A 14,641-nucleotide genomic window follows, 5' to 3' on the forward strand; every position below is an offset into this window, starting at 1 on the left:
AGACCTCCAATAACCTTACTCTCACTAAACATTAGTTGCATGCATACTTCTTCTAGTAGAACACCTATAAATGTGACTCCGGATCCAAAGCATATAGTACATTTCCATATTATTTGAATTTTGTTTTCATATATGCTTATCCCCATCCTTTCACAAATTTTTTCCACAAGCTCATCGTACGAAATTGTTTCATCCAACATAATGAATCCTTTAGCAAAAGGAGGATCATACGAAATAACTGCTCCGGGAATTATCTTTCCACCCCAATATAAATTCACACACCACGTCATACTATCTGCAATAATGTAAAACACAAATAAATATGTATTATTTTTACATTCATCATTATGTAAAATCAGCCAAAAAATTGACAAAATATTTCTATTAAATACACTACAATATATATTATCATAACAATCCATTAGATATTGGTAACAAAATTAGATATACTACAACATATAATAGCATAACAATTAGTCAAAATATTTCTATTTAAATATATATTATCATAATAATCCATCAAAATATTAGTGTGCCCATAACAATTGGTCAAAATATTATATTAATTACACTAAAATATATATTATCACAACAATCCATCAAATCCATGAGTCTAAAATTTGATATACTAACCGATTAGAAGGACTAATGTTTGGAAGAATGAGCCAAAATCGAAATCTCCACGCTCAAATCCACCACCGGGTCGACCCGAGCAAGGGTTTCCTTAAGGTTTTTCCGCCTTGGGAAGGGTTTTCGCGTTTTGGGGAGGGAAAGTGTTTAGGGTTCGCGATGTTGGGGGAGATCTGATTGGTATATGGTTCAACAGAAACACGCCGACCAGGGTGACGTGTTTTATGATAAAAACGCCGATCTCATTGGCGTCTTTGAGTTGAACACGCCAACTACATTGGCGTCTTCAAAATTGAACACGCTAACGCAGTAGGCGTTTTTTCATATAACACGCCAATTGAGTTGGCGTTTTCTAACGTAGCTGTATTTGGAGAAAATACAGCTAAAATACGACGACATTATAAAACGCCAATGTTGTTGGCGTCTTTACTTATTGAAACGCCAATGCGGTTGGCGTTTTTCCCATATATGGAATAGATAACAAAATGGGTACATTTTTGTAATTTTAAAGATAAAGTGCCCTAGAAACCCGATTTTCCCAATAGAATTTGTCTAAATAATCTGCTAAATAATCCGTTTGTAAACACGGGCCTCGCAATAAATTAACCAACCAAGCAAACACCTGGTTTTATCCAGGTACCAATCCTAAACTGTCTTAAACCATTCAACCAAACGTCTCCTTAACTTTTTCTCCTGGGTTTATTGCCGACTAAAATGAAACGGGGAGCTGATGGCGGCGTGTTCGTGGAGCTTGAGCTCGGTGACGCAGCGTTGAATTTCAACCTAGAAAAAGCTGTGTGTAGCCATGGGCTATTCATGATGGCGCCCAACCACTGGGACCCTCACTCCAAAACCCTCACACCGCCTTAATCTCCACGATGACGACCAAACCTCCGTCACGGTTCACGTTTCCCACCCTCCTCACTCGCCCCACGCGCTTCATCTCCGCGTTTTCGGAATCCACACCCTCACCCTTCATCAGCACCAATCGTTAATGGTGATTCCTCTTCTCATCTTATTTAATCAATTGTTACTCTTTATAAACTTCGAATTTGGGGATCAAATATATTTGATTAATTTAGTTTCATTTAAACATTAATTTAGTTTGTCTACATTTGAACTTCATGTTTTGCTGAAAGTGTAAAACGGTTAGATTGTCAAATCAAGCTTTAATCAATTCAAATTTTGTGTTGTGTGTATTGCTTGGCTTGTTATTGTTATGTTCAAGCCTTTGCTTTTGTGCAACTTGATTGTTATTGGTGTTTCGTTAACTCAGCTGTAACATTTTGATTTGATTTCATTATGTTGTAGAGTCAAGTTAGGAGGATGCTGAGATTATCAGATGAAGAACATAAGAGGGTGATTGCGTTCCATAATGTGCACGCACAAGCAAAAGGGAGTGGATTCGGGAGAGTGTTCCGATCGCCTACCTTGTTTGAGGACATGGTCAAGTGCATTCTCCTGTGCAATTGCCAGTGAGTGAACCAACTTTCTTTTTAATGATGTATGTGTATATATTCATGTATTACTAGAGGAAATAGTAGAGAAGCAGAGAGATTTTTTAGTACAAATGCAATAACAAGACAAGTGGACTACTTCAATCTGAAGGCTGAACTCATGTGTGATGACTTTACCTGATTTTTAGTCACAACTAAACCGAAGCAATTGGCGTGTTTCTATTACTGAAAAATAGGTGTCTCGTTTCAGTATCTTCGTTTCGGTTCTTAAAGGTCTATCTTTTGGTTGGAGTCAGTGTTTTAGCCAATGGTAACTGTATTCTTCATTACCTTTTTAGGTGGCCGAGAACTCTGAGCATGGCCCAAGCACTATGCGACCTTCAAGCAGAATTGCAGCATCAGTTACCTAGAGCATCAAATACTGAAACCGGAATAATTTCAAGCTGCCAATCCAACAATATCAAGTCTTTTGCTCCGGAAACACCTTATGGAAAAGAATCAAAGAGAAAGCCTCACAAATGCCTACCGAAATTAGCAAACAAATATGCTAAAAAACTAGGAGATGAAGAATCTGAGATGAAGATTAGTACAGCTGTAATATTGGAAAGTTCAATCTTCGTGTTGGAGGAGACAGGGGACGACTTCCTTGGGCAATGTAATCCTTCCACGACTTCAACTGACGATTCTCTTCAGAGTACAGAAGTGGCAGAAAATGACAGCAGCTCCGCGGTTGGGAACTTTCCGAGCCCCAGAGAATTGTCTAGACTTGACGAGAACTTTTTGGCTAAGCGCTGCGGTCTCGGTTACAGGGCAGGCCGTGTGATAAAGCTTGCTCAGGGTGTCGTTGAAGGCAGAATTCAATTGAGAGAGCTAGAGTGCGAGGGTGGTACGTTGAGCTTGTCTGACTATGATAAGTTGGCCGAGAAGCTGAGATCCATCGACGGTTTCGGGCCATTCACATGTGCTAATGTTCTGATGTGCTTGGGCTTCTACCATGTGATTCCAACAGATTCAGAAACTATGAGGCATTTGAAACAGGTATATCTATATTTTTATTTATTTTTGTAATACATGCTATTTAATTGTTCTAAACAGGTCCATGCGAAGAGATCCTCGGCTCGAACAATCCAACAAGATCTTGAAAACATCTATGGAAAATATGCACCATTTCAGTTCTTAGCTTTCTGGTATGTTGCTTCAACTTTCAACTTGCTTCATGTCCCATTTAGCTTGAGATCTAAATTTTTTCTTTGGAACTTCCATTTTTATCAGGTCAGAAATTTGGGATTTCTATGAAGAAAGATTTGGTAAGCTAAGTGAAATGGGACATTCTAGCTATAAACTGATAACTGCAGCAAATATGAGAGGTAAGGCAAGAAAAGGAAAATGTCAGGTGTCTGTAGCTTGTTAGTGTCAAATTTCTTTGTCCTACTTATTTATTTTTCTAATTTTCTAGCCAAATAGTCAATGTGAATGTAAACATGTAATCATCCCTTGTTATATTCAAGTGTGATAGTGTATGTTTTTATGTTGAAGCTTGCTAGGACCTTAGAGTCTCAACCTCGTAATTAAAAGACTCAAGTCCGAATTCGGTCCTTTACATTTGCTCTAAAATTTTTTTTCATCCTTTACATTAAGTTAGTTAGCTTTTGGTCCCAAATAAAATGTTTTGATCCAAAATTAACATTTTTTATTAAATTTAGTGATTTGTCTAAAAGAATAGATAACCAAAGAAACTCATAGTACCCACTTATTTATCTTTTATACCTACTTTTAAGAATTTTAAATTGTTATATGATTTTCACATGATTTTTTATTCACATAGTACTTCATTGTTTGCAACTTTCATAGATGTTAATCTTTCAAAAACAAATTACAGAGTTTGTAATTTTGAATCTAAGATCATCCATAACACACAAGTACAGAATTAATTTGATACAATATTATTCAAATTTAAGTGACAAAGTAATTCATTATAGAAGAAAATAAAATTTCTTCATTATTGAAAACTAAAATTCATTATTCTTAAATCTAAAATCATTAGAGAATAAAAAAAATATCATCTCTTTAATAGATTATTAAGAGTCAAAATAAAACATTTTTGTGATTATAGTTTTTATTTTTCTAAAAAGTGTGGTGATAATTTTTTTAAATTCCAAGCGCCGAGAAATAAACAGCCATGATTTCTTTTTTTTTTTTTAATAAATAGATATCACACTCTACTAAATTATATAATCGTATTTTATTATACATTAAGTATCACATTTAGTGTGGTCACAGATTTTGAGAAATGTAAATGAGTGGACTATTAATCCCACTTATATATATTAGTTTTATAATATAAATGTAGTTTTATAATATAAGTGTGAGTAAAATTGGTTAGTGGAATGTAAGGTCATTTATAAAAGTGATATGCGATTCTTATCAAATATAAAAAAAATGTAAAAATGGGAGGAGGTAGTAATAAATAAAGTAGTATATCTTCTTCAAGTTTTTCAACATTTTTCAACAAAAGAGTAGTACTCTCTCCGTCCCAAGGTAGTTGAGACATTTCTTTTGGGCACGAGATTTAAGAAATTGATTTGTTAAAGGTTAAAGTGGAGAGAGGAAAGTAAGAGAAGGAATAAAAATTTTACTAAAAAAGGAAATGACTCAACTGCTTTGGGACAAACTAAAAAGGAATACGACTGAACTACTTATCGGCAGTCGGCAGTCGGCAGTATTTAATCTTCTTGTTCGGCAATTTGAAATTGAGTGAAGCTAAGAATTTATTCATCGTCGATAGTTAGTGCGACCATGGTAAAGACCTCCGACTCTTCGCCCTTTTTATTAATCAGAAAACCTACGTATATTCTTTGATGTTTTGTACACAATCATTGTTAACCAGGCTACCGACGCCATTGCTGAGCCAACCAAGCTGAAGCTTTACTCTTATTGGCGGAGCTCTTGCTCCTGCCGTGTACGGATTGCTCTCAATCTCAAGGGTAAACCGAGTTTTGATTTATCCATCCTTTAATTTTATTTTGTAGTTACTCAAAAATTCGCCTAATTTATGATTAATTATTGGTGTGTGTGTGTGTTGAGAAATTAACAGGGCTGGACTACGAGTACATAGCGGTTAACTTGCTCAAAGGAGAACAAAAGTCTCCTGGTTAGTTAATTTTACTTTTCACTTGCTCTCTAATTTCACATTTCCGTGGATTGTAGGATGCAAACTATATTTTGATGTATTCTTTTGAACTTAATTAGAATTTCTGAAGCTTAATCCGCTTGGATTGGTGCCTGTGCTTATCGATGGGGATACTGTTGTTTCAGACTCCCTTGCAATTTTATTGGCAAGTTTCTTGGGTTAAGATTACACTAGCAGCGGTTAGTATGCCTTCTATGTTGATTAATTGTTTGTTTTATCTGATATGCAGTATCTGGAGGAGAAGTATCCTCAACGTCCGTTGTTACCCCGGGATCTGGAGCTGAAGGCCCTGAATTACCAGGTGATAAATGATTCATTAGTTACTTGAGTAGGATCAATTTTGAGTAAAATTATTTTGCATATTAATACTCTGCAAAGACAATTTTGTCTCAAAAGAGTTAGCGTCTTCATTTTATATTTCTATGTCAAATACAATAGCTTCTTTTACATTGGTTGCTAAGATTGTGAGGATAGGCGGGGTAGTAAAATTAAGGGGAAGAAAACAAAGTCATCTACATACGAAAACTGGGCTGCTACAGATTCTGTTCAGTTTGGGATGAAATATAACCCCCCAATTGAATAATCGAAAGTTGCTATAGTTATGAAAGGTAGATATACTAAATGCAATAAATCAGTTGCCTTCTTTGCTTGAGAGTTACTGCTGGAACAAGGACAAGGATAACTTTGCTGAGACTATTCACAACCTAAATGCAATAGCCAATAAATCAGTTTCCTTCTTAGCTTGAAAGAAATGCTTATAGAATTTAAATTATACTGTAGTTTTTTTAAAGCTATCTAAATGGTACTAATATCCCCAATTTTTGCCAAAGCAGCTGATCACGCTTCATAACGAATTGAGTGTGTGTGCTTATCTCAATCTAGAGAAAAAACATACAATAGAAGTAAATATTAGAAAATCATCCAACAAAGATTGATTATATATGTCTATTAACCAAAATAGAAAGAGTATTTACTACAAAGTACCACACAGTGATATGTGTGCTATGAACAGATTGTATTTATCAATGGAATGTAATTGAATCCTACTGGGGTATGCTGCTGCTTTAAGTACTCACTTGTTGCTATATCTGTCCTTGGTTCTAACTATCCCTGTTGCTTACTCATTATAGGCGGCAAATATTGTTTTTGCAAGCATACAACCTTACCAGAATATACCCATCATTGTAAGCATATAATAACCCTTTCAATTATAGTTCATTTAAAAGAGTGGAAATAAGCAATAACATGTACATCTGATTGTTGTATTATACGAACAAAGAAGATATCCACCTGATTATTTTTAACAAAACAGGGGTATGTTAAAGATAAACTTGGAGCTGATGAGATGCTTTCTTGGGTTCAGCATCATATTAAACATGGGTTTGCTGGTAAGCTTTGACATTTATGTGTAATTTTGGAAGATGCAACTTTAAATTACTCTTTTACAAAACTTAGTGGTCTTGAAAGACTCTATAATACTGGAAAAGCAACACAAACTTGAAATTGAAGAGACTCAGGTAATGTTTTTTTGACTTTGAAGAAAGTACTAGTAAAAGCTCTGGTGAATATCCCATTGCAATACCATTCTAGGTGTTTTGAGTTTCTTATTTTCTTGATCCAAATGTCCTATGCTAATGACAAAATAAATGCTAGAGTTGGAACCTTTTATAATTATAGTATCCGAAATGGCTAGATTTAGCTTTCAGTATATGACAATCTCAGAAGCTTCTGCACAGCTTTAACAGCATTTCTGGTTAGCACAACCTAATTTTTTTCCCAATTGAGTGCAGCCCTGGAGAAGCTTTTGGACAAATTTGCTGGAAAGTATGCTACAGGAGATGAAGTTTTCTTGGTTAGTTGCGTCACTTATTGACATTTTTTTCTAGTGAGAAATAGCGTTGCCACTCTTGGAAAACAAAGTCTAGTAGTTTAACTTGTAACTTGATATTTCTATCTTTAAATTCTTATTAAAGATAAACAAAACAAAACAAAACAAAAGACAACACTAAGCAGCATCATATCGTATGCATGATATTGTATACTTTTTTCAGAAAAATTTAAAGTTCCTAGAGGATAACATTCATAAAACTACTGTTAAATCCAGTTAGGCTCACTTCTGTCCACATTCCACAATATTTCGTAACATTAACAAGCATTGATATTTGGTACATATTTTGCAGGCTGATTTGTATTTGGCACCTCAGATTGATGGTGCAGTTAGAAGGTTCAGTGTTGATATGGTAGGTCTTCATTGAACTCGATCAAGTAATTAGTTCATTGTTTCTTCTTGTATTAGTTTATTGATTCAGTAACTTAGAAATTCGTTTTCAATGTTTCATACATATACATGTACAAAAGTCCAGAAAAATTATGATTTGCATGTTATAAAAATAGCTTAATGTTAGCTCCTAAGTTTTCTGGGAGGCATTATTGAGTATTATATTTTGCATGCTTTGTAATTTGTAAAGATCTTGTTCACAATTTAGCTTCAGAATTCAGATATTTAATTTCTGGAACTCAGGCACATGGCTTTCAATAAATTTATTTCTGTACATTTAGCATGTTTATGAACCTAAAACCTTCTCATCATGACTTTGGTTTTGAATGTGGGCAGAACGAGTTCCCTCTTTTATCAAAGTTCAATGAGGCATACAAACAACTCCCCGCTTTTCAAAATGCAATGCCTGGGAAGCAGCTTGATACGCCACCTGAGGCGAGGGACTGAGGGTACGAATCTTTAACAATAACCCTCTGTGTACCTTGCTGTTTGCTAAGTTTACTTTTGATCGGTATCCCTTGCAAATTCATATCATCCGTGCTTATTCCTTAAAATATTCACATAGCATTGTGTACTTCTATTCAAATACGCAGTAAGACTATCTCATTGTGCAACCCGCTACCAATTATCAGCTTCAAGTACATATGAACTCTCTGAACGCACATTAACATGTCTTAAATTTATTTTTTGCAACAGTCAGATTCAAATTCGACTGATGATGTATAAGCTCATGCCCAAGCAGAGTTCTTGTGATCTAATTCAATGGGAGTGGAATCATTAATGAAAGGAGCTCTGTTTTAGATTACTAACTGTATCTTGCGTATATCTGTGTCTGTACTGTACTGTGCAATAGGAGAAATCACTTGTGAGAATAAGAGCACAATTTCAAATAGTAGTATGAACTATGAACGATTGATAAATACTGATTTGAAATTCAATCGGTTCATATATGAGATAAGCTCGAGTCTCTAGTTATGAGTGGGGAGTATATATTTGGACCTCTATAGTACAATTTAATTCTACATTTATTTAAATGTAGAATTCTCATGAAATTTCACGTAATTAAGAAGTTGGAAAGTGGTTGAAATGTGTATCCAACTAGAGTTGGTTTTGTAAATTAAGTTCTTAAAAGAACATTGATACTACTAAGTTTGTCACAGAATGCATGTATACGAATTGCCCCATTAATTGTCATTAACTTTGAAGATGACGATTTATTTTTTCTCAACATTAACTAAATATCCTTCGTAATTATAATATCATTATTCGTTCATTCCAGCCTTCTTTTTCCACCCTCAAGGCTAAAGACCTTCGAATTCGCTCAATAGTGGGAAAAGGTGAAAAAGAGACAAGTGTGCCAAAAAGAAGAAGAAAATAAACAAATTTGTTTAAGAAAAAGTAAAAACAAGGGCTTCAAATGATGTTATAACTTAGTTAAGCGACATGAGTTTTAAAATAAAGGTCAAGTATCATTAGTAAAATATGACTCATTCACCGTTTAGAGAGATAAACTAACTAGAAATAGATAGAGATTAATTTTGGTGGATGGACAAAAATGCAAAACAGATTACTAGTTTTTGTGGAGTAGTTGTCACAATAACGTCACGCCATTGTTGTTTGTCCGACGTTGCCACCTGTACCGCCTCTTTCGACACATACACTATTTTTAACGACAATCATCATATGCATCTCTAGTTTCTATTGCTAATTCTCTGATTATGTGTCTGTTATTATCTATACCTCTCAACCGTCTATTGTCCACGTCGTAGCTACTCCGGCGACATCGAAACCAAACAATCGCATAAGATTTATCTGCAAATGTTCCACCGATCAAGACAAGTCTAACCATTAAATTATTCCAACGTCATACATACATAACTCCATCCCATAAAAAATGTTTTCTTTTTCTATTTTGCTTTGTCTAATAAAACTAGGCCACTTATATTTCTGTTAATTTTTCTTTCGTATAAGATGTGCCCTATTTTTTCATTAACAAAAGTCCTATAACTTTTTCTTTATATTTCTCTTTTACTTTACCAATTTCACATCAAAACTCATGCAGTTCGGTTGTCATATTTACTCGTGAGTAAAAAATCACATCTAATATTATCTCTTGTTCAGTTGTCTTTCCCTAAAAAAACTCAGCCTATGACAATGTATCTCATGATTATTCATCACATCCTCACATCTATGATTAATTTATCATAGATAAACTTAATTTTGACTTATCCTATATCTTGTCTAACGAACCGAACGCAACCTAACAAAACATAATGGTAAAATACTGTACTAACTAAATCAACTACCTTTATAAGAAAACATGTTTGTTCCTTTTTTTCATTTGGGTTTTTAAATGGCAAGTTATATCTGTAGAGTGAGAAAGTTAGGCACACATGTTCTGCTATAACTATTTCCCTCAACATTACAACACACTTTAAGGTCACTTAACAGCAGGGCAGACACATCTGAGAAATAACTAATTAGTTTAAACACTCAGACCTTCGATCAAGACTGAGAATTCAATCTAGCAATAATACAATATCAGAAAATAAAACTATTTCACCAAATTACACCAACAAACAACAGCAAAATGTGTGCATTTCTCTCTCAGCACTCAATTAGGGGTTTGGAAGTAAATACCAAATCTCTTTTTACAAAAAAAGTGAAATTGGAAAAAAAATGCGGACCTGCACACTAGTAGGCTCACTTGGCAAGTGGGATGGGTTTGTTTAAATTTTTATCTTTTGTACCCTCTCTCTCCTCACCAATTTTCTTTTTTTTTATCCCATGTTAATTGACCCTCTTATTTTTTTTACTATTCTTTTATAATGGACTCCACATTTCACTATTTTATTATAAAATAAATATATAAAAGTAGAACTCATATTTCACTAACTTTTTCAATCCACTTTCCACTACATTTCTTAAAACTTATGCCAAGTTAAACGGTGTCAATTAATGAGAAACGAAGGAAGTATATCAAGAGAAACTAAAAAGATTGCTCCCCTGTCCACCAAATGTCATCCGCATTTGCCATTTCGCTCCACTCACAAAATATTGTTCACTTTTTTTTTTGGTAAGTGGACCTTATTTTTCACTTAACTTATTACACTAACATTTTATTATAAAACTTATACTCCATCTGTTCCATATTAGATGTCACACTTTCTTTTTCAGTTTGTTCCACAAAAAATGTCACATTTTTTTTAAGAAAAAGTTCTCTCTCACATTAATATATTAGTATATAGTACTATTTTCTCTCTTCACCTAAAATTCCTTGTCATTCTCCTAAAATTCCATGTCATTCTCCTAAAATTCCATGTCATTCTCCAAATGTGAGAGGGAGAGAGTATATAAAGAGAGATCCACATTCTAGTAAGTTTTTCAATTTTATTTGTTCAAATTTTCTTAAAATTCGTGGCAAGTCAAAGTGACAATATTTGGTGGACGGAAGGATTATATACAATAATAAAACATAGTATAACCTGTATTTATGTCTCATTTCCACTAAATTTAAACTTGAATAATGTTTAATTTCATTTACTAACTTTGTACTAAGATCAATTTTCATGTTCTTTATTCAATTTAGAAGTGTAAAACTAAAAGAAGAACCGCTATTATTACTTTTGTTAGTAGATGACGTCATATAAGTTAGATATCGAATTTTCAAATCTACAACTATGTGAACTAGCTAATAAATTTAAAAAAAATTGTAATTATCTATTAGATATAATGGTTTGTGTTGTATTTTTAAAACCGGAAGTATATATGAACTAATTAATATATTTAAAAAATCCTATAAAAATTTATTAAATATAGAGATTTGAATCTCAGGACAAAGTAATATTCTTAAAGATAAACTTTACAACCATCCTTTTACATCTTGTATATAAAAATATATGAATTTTTTTAGGATGCCGTCAAAATTTTTATGTTGTATTCATTGGTTGGGAATTTGTGTAGATATTAGACTATTAGTGGTTGAGTCCCTCCGGGAATATCCAATAAAATTGGTACGATATAGAGAATATTAACATGACCCATGCTTAAGATGACATACATCAATCGAGAAATATATTATTATTAGTGGTCAATTACTTTATTAAATACATTAAAAAGGTCTAATTATACAAGGTGGACCTCTACCTGGGTGGTCCTAGGCGTGTCACGGGTTTGGGCAGGGATTCAGATGGGCCCAGGCCTAGATTTACCAAATGGCTCAATTGGAGCCCACGTAAACCAATGAGTCCAGCTCAGCCCCGCTTCCTTTCACTAATGGGTAGAGCTTGGACCAACCCACATGGTCCTGGCCGAGCTGACCTAGCCCAATTGACAACTCAAAATAGCCTGTTAAATTCACAACGTTATTATTGTAAATTTTAATGTGAAAAAAATCACAACTAGATAACATGGACCCAATTAATCCGTAATCTAAGGAGAGTTTGACCCGAAACGCGCTGAGTTGGGTCTAGGTGCAACTATTATCTATTCTAGGTGTTAATATCTACATTTAATTGACATACAAATGTCTTCGTGTTGACATCCATAACGTAAGTTGTTCACATAATTGTCAGTTATCAATTTTAGATAGTCGTCAACCTAACAAACCCCACTATTATATATTTATACATATGATATGACAAATATTTTATTGAGTAGGATTAATAGGAAAACCATATTTTGGAATATTGGTTGCCAAGTAGAAAATTAAATTGAATTCAAAATAATAGTATAAAGTACTTTTACGAAACAAATCAAAATTTAGCAACTACTTTGATACAAGTGTCATAGTTTGGTAATAATCTATGAAATTAAATATATGTTCACTAGTATAAAGTAGTAACAAAAATGAAACAAGGTTAGACTATAACCAACCATGAGAAATGGTGAATGCTTGATTATAACTATCTATGCAAGTTAAAATTAAAGGAGATTAGTCAGTTAATTGAGCATCCAAAATGGTGAATAATGCTTGGTTGATCCAGCTCCCCTCTCTATCAATGAATGAAATGCTTGCCAACTTCTTCACCTCTTCCTCACTCAGCTTCTTCTCCCACTTCACTCTCTCTTCACTCTTGAACCCTGGTCCGTGAGAGTTATATTCCGACAGCGTCAACTGCCCCCTAAATTAAAAAAAAATTATAATTAATAAGCAAATAATAATAAAAATCAATGTAAATATACATAGGTAGGGTTACATATCATACTCGTGGCCTGCACTGTTCCAAATATACCATCCTGGAGGGACAACGACGTCGGACATTTGTGTGTCGTAGAACAAAACCCTAGCATAGTTTCTCCATGGCCTTCCGAGGAAGGCATGTCCGCTACCAACTATGTTACATTGTTTGAACACGAACCCATTCGTGTCTCCCAGATTCTGCCTCCCTTGAGCTGTTATGTAGCCTTGGCTTCCCTTAAGAGCTCCAGCATCTACCGATATGGTGCACCCCTACAATTATTTTAAATGTCACAAACTTTAATTCAACCCTAATTACTAAAAAAATTACTACTAGTATCATACTCTCCGTGTCTCAATAAATATGAAACATTTGGTTTCCGATATAGGATTTTGTGAGTAAATGAAAAGAGAGGAAAAAGTAATTATGGTGCTATTTAAATTTTAGAAAATATTTTATTTTTAATAGGACATAGGGAGTAGGATTCTTTTTTAGTAATACCTCATATAGGGATTGGGCAGCGCCAAAGATGAAATCTACGGCACCTCCAATGGTGCATCTCTTGTAGTAATGCCGGCCTCCAGCATCCCACAACGTGTCCTGCAATCCGAAGAATCCGCATTTGTAAAAGGCTGATTTATCGCCTTGAATCCGAGCTGCCACCGCCCTCTCCATTGGATTAGGGTTACCATCAGGCGGGGAGTTGTACGAGTTCTGCACGTTAAACAATGTCACAATAATATAAATCTTATCAAACATACATAAACACTCAAGCTTCATCTTACGACAAATTTTATACCCTTCGCGACTATATGATCAGCTTGAGAATCGAAAGTAGGGCTCGTATCGATGGAGCCATGTCCATTCCACACGATGACCGTGTGTCTCTTTCCGGCTCCTTTAAGGTAAATATAGGGCTTGTCTGAAGGAATTGTAACCTTTTCCCTAACAAAATAATATGTAATTAAGCCAAAAATGGAAGTGGAAGATAGCAATTAATTGTGGTTTAATTTAAATTCACATTCACCTATACACGCCTCGTTTGATGTTTATTTGAATCCATCTTTTGTTGTTTGAAGGCACAGAGTCGATGGCTGCTTGGATGCGTCTGAAACTATTTTTCTCATTCCCACATTGATCAACAAAGATAATATGAGGCACTATCCTTTTCTCTTCAAGTGTGGCAGTGATGGATGAAGTTGCTGATAGTAGAGCAAGAAATGTGCAGATATACCATTTAAAACTCAACATTTTTTTACTTCGATAAAACTAGGTTGTTGTGTAAGCAATGTGAATATATATAGATAAAGTTATTTGGATGGAAAATGGGAAAAAAGTTTCTGATTTTATCAATCTTAATTTTATTAATTTCCATTTCACTTTCATTTTTAAGGGGTAATAAAATCGTGTCATGGCTTTGGCTACGATTTATGAGTGTGTAACAGTTGACACTCAATTAGGGAAGTTATAGTATTAAGTTATAGTAGTAGTAGTATTAATTAAGTTAACATTAATGTTTGAACAATTTCTTCACAATTTTTCAGTTTCATGTCCTTTTTAATACTACTTGCTAATTAAAAGGGTTTAAATTGATCATAAGCAGAAGAACTGGGCTGGAATTCACATTCTATAATTCAAATATTTATAAGTATTGACCATATAGAAGGTATACAAAATAAATTTACCCTTTGACATAATTAAATATCTGAAATAATGTACAAGATGTTACATTCATACTAGAGATTAAACCATAATCGCCAGAGTTATATATATAGATTTTTTTTCTTGAAACAAAATATGAAGAAGCCAATTCTGGCTAACTGCAGAAAGTTTATTTACTGTTACCAAATTATTCGGTCAACTGTAGAAAATTAGTAGAATTATCCAAATTAATTCAATTTTCCAC

At 34.0% G+C, this 14,641-nt stretch overlaps 3 protein-coding genes and 1 non-coding gene across 5 annotated transcripts; 3 read left to right on the plus strand and 1 right to left on the minus strand.

Moving 5' to 3' along the window:
* The first annotated feature begins 1,276 nt into the window (after window positions 1-1,276).
* On the plus strand, window positions 1,277-3,622 carry LOC121777315. The gene is made up of 5 exons (XM_042174526.1): window positions 1,277-1,627; window positions 1,942-2,105; window positions 2,426-3,125; window positions 3,183-3,274; window positions 3,360-3,622. Exons 1-5 carry the CDS (start codon window positions 1,625-1,627, stop codon window positions 3,496-3,498), a joined length of 1,098 nt encoding a protein of 365 aa, XP_042030460.1. The 5' UTR covers window positions 1,277-1,624; the 3' UTR covers window positions 3,499-3,622.
* A 740-nt stretch (window positions 3,623-4,362) lies between these two features.
* LOC121777316 (glutathione S-transferase 2-like) lies at window positions 4,363-8,530 on the plus strand. 2 transcript variants are annotated; one of them, XM_042174528.1, is made up of 11 exons: window positions 4,363-4,886; window positions 4,975-5,071; window positions 5,182-5,238; window positions 5,337-5,422; window positions 5,507-5,578; window positions 6,408-6,461; window positions 6,590-6,665; window positions 7,068-7,129; window positions 7,458-7,517; window positions 7,892-8,004; window positions 8,249-8,276. In XM_042174528.1, exons 1-10 carry the CDS (start codon window positions 4,884-4,886, stop codon window positions 8,000-8,002), a joined length of 678 nt encoding a protein of 225 aa, XP_042030462.1. In that variant the 5' UTR covers window positions 4,363-4,883; the 3' UTR covers window positions 8,003-8,004; window positions 8,249-8,276. The 2 variants fall into 2 exon arrangements, with proteins under 2 accessions (XP_042030462.1, XP_042030461.1); XM_042174527.1 differs by having other exon boundaries at window positions 4,479-4,886; window positions 8,252-8,530.
* A 3,009-nt stretch (window positions 8,531-11,539) lies between these two features.
* On the plus strand, window positions 11,540-11,642 carry LOC121778017. The gene has a single exon (XR_006045590.1). It is a non-coding gene; the product is annotated as a U6 spliceosomal RNA (small nuclear RNA).
* Window positions 11,643-12,488: 846 nt separating this feature from the next.
* Window positions 12,489-13,986, minus strand: LOC121776840 (probable pectinesterase 29). The gene is made up of 5 exons (XM_042174001.1): window positions 13,763-13,986; window positions 13,521-13,680; window positions 13,237-13,449; window positions 12,763-13,007; window positions 12,489-12,678 (listed from the first exon to the last, which is right to left on the minus strand). Exons 1-5 carry the CDS (start codon window positions 13,984-13,986, stop codon window positions 12,489-12,491), a joined length of 1,032 nt encoding a protein of 343 aa, XP_042029935.1.
* Window positions 13,987-14,641: the final 655 nt, after the last annotated feature.

Source organism: Salvia splendens, chromosome 18 (assembly GCF_004379255.2).
Source record: "Salvia splendens isolate huo1 chromosome 18, SspV2, whole genome shotgun sequence".
Taxonomy (NCBI): domain Eukaryota; kingdom Viridiplantae; phylum Streptophyta; class Magnoliopsida; order Lamiales; family Lamiaceae; genus Salvia; species Salvia splendens.

What these genes read in the sequence shown, in the direction of transcription:
- LOC121777315 (XM_042174526.1), top strand. An exon ending in ATTCTCCTGTGCAATTGCCA is followed by an intron (nt 2,106 to 2,425) that starts GTGAGTGAACCA and finishes TTACCTTTTTAG; the next exon opens with GTGGCCGAGAACTCTGAGCA. An exon ending in CTATGAGGCATTTGAAACAG is followed by an intron (nt 3,126 to 3,182) that starts GTATATCTATAT and finishes TGTTCTAAACAG; the next exon opens with GTCCATGCGAAGAGATCCTC.
- LOC121777316 (XM_042174528.1), top strand. An exon ending in TGAAGGCCCTGAATTACCAG is followed by an intron (nt 5,579 to 6,407) that starts GTGATAAATGAT and finishes TACTCATTATAG; the next exon opens with GCGGCAAATATTGTTTTTGC. An exon ending in ACCAGAATATACCCATCATT is followed by an intron (nt 6,462 to 6,589) that starts GTAAGCATATAA and finishes TTAACAAAACAG; the next exon opens with GGGTATGTTAAAGATAAACT.
- LOC121776840 (XM_042174001.1), bottom strand. Translation starts at nt 13,986, where the DNA reads ATGTTGAGTTTTAAATGGTATATCTGCACATTTCTTGCTCTACTATCA. An exon ending in CTGCCCAATCCCTATATGAG is followed by an intron (nt 13,008 to 13,236) that starts GTATTACTAAAA and finishes AAATAATTGTAG; the next exon opens with GGGTGCACCATATCGGTAGA. An exon ending in TGGAACAGTGCAGGCCACGA is followed by an intron (nt 12,679 to 12,762) that starts GTATGATATGTA and finishes TTTTTAATTTAG; the next exon opens with GGGGCAGTTGACGCTGTCGG.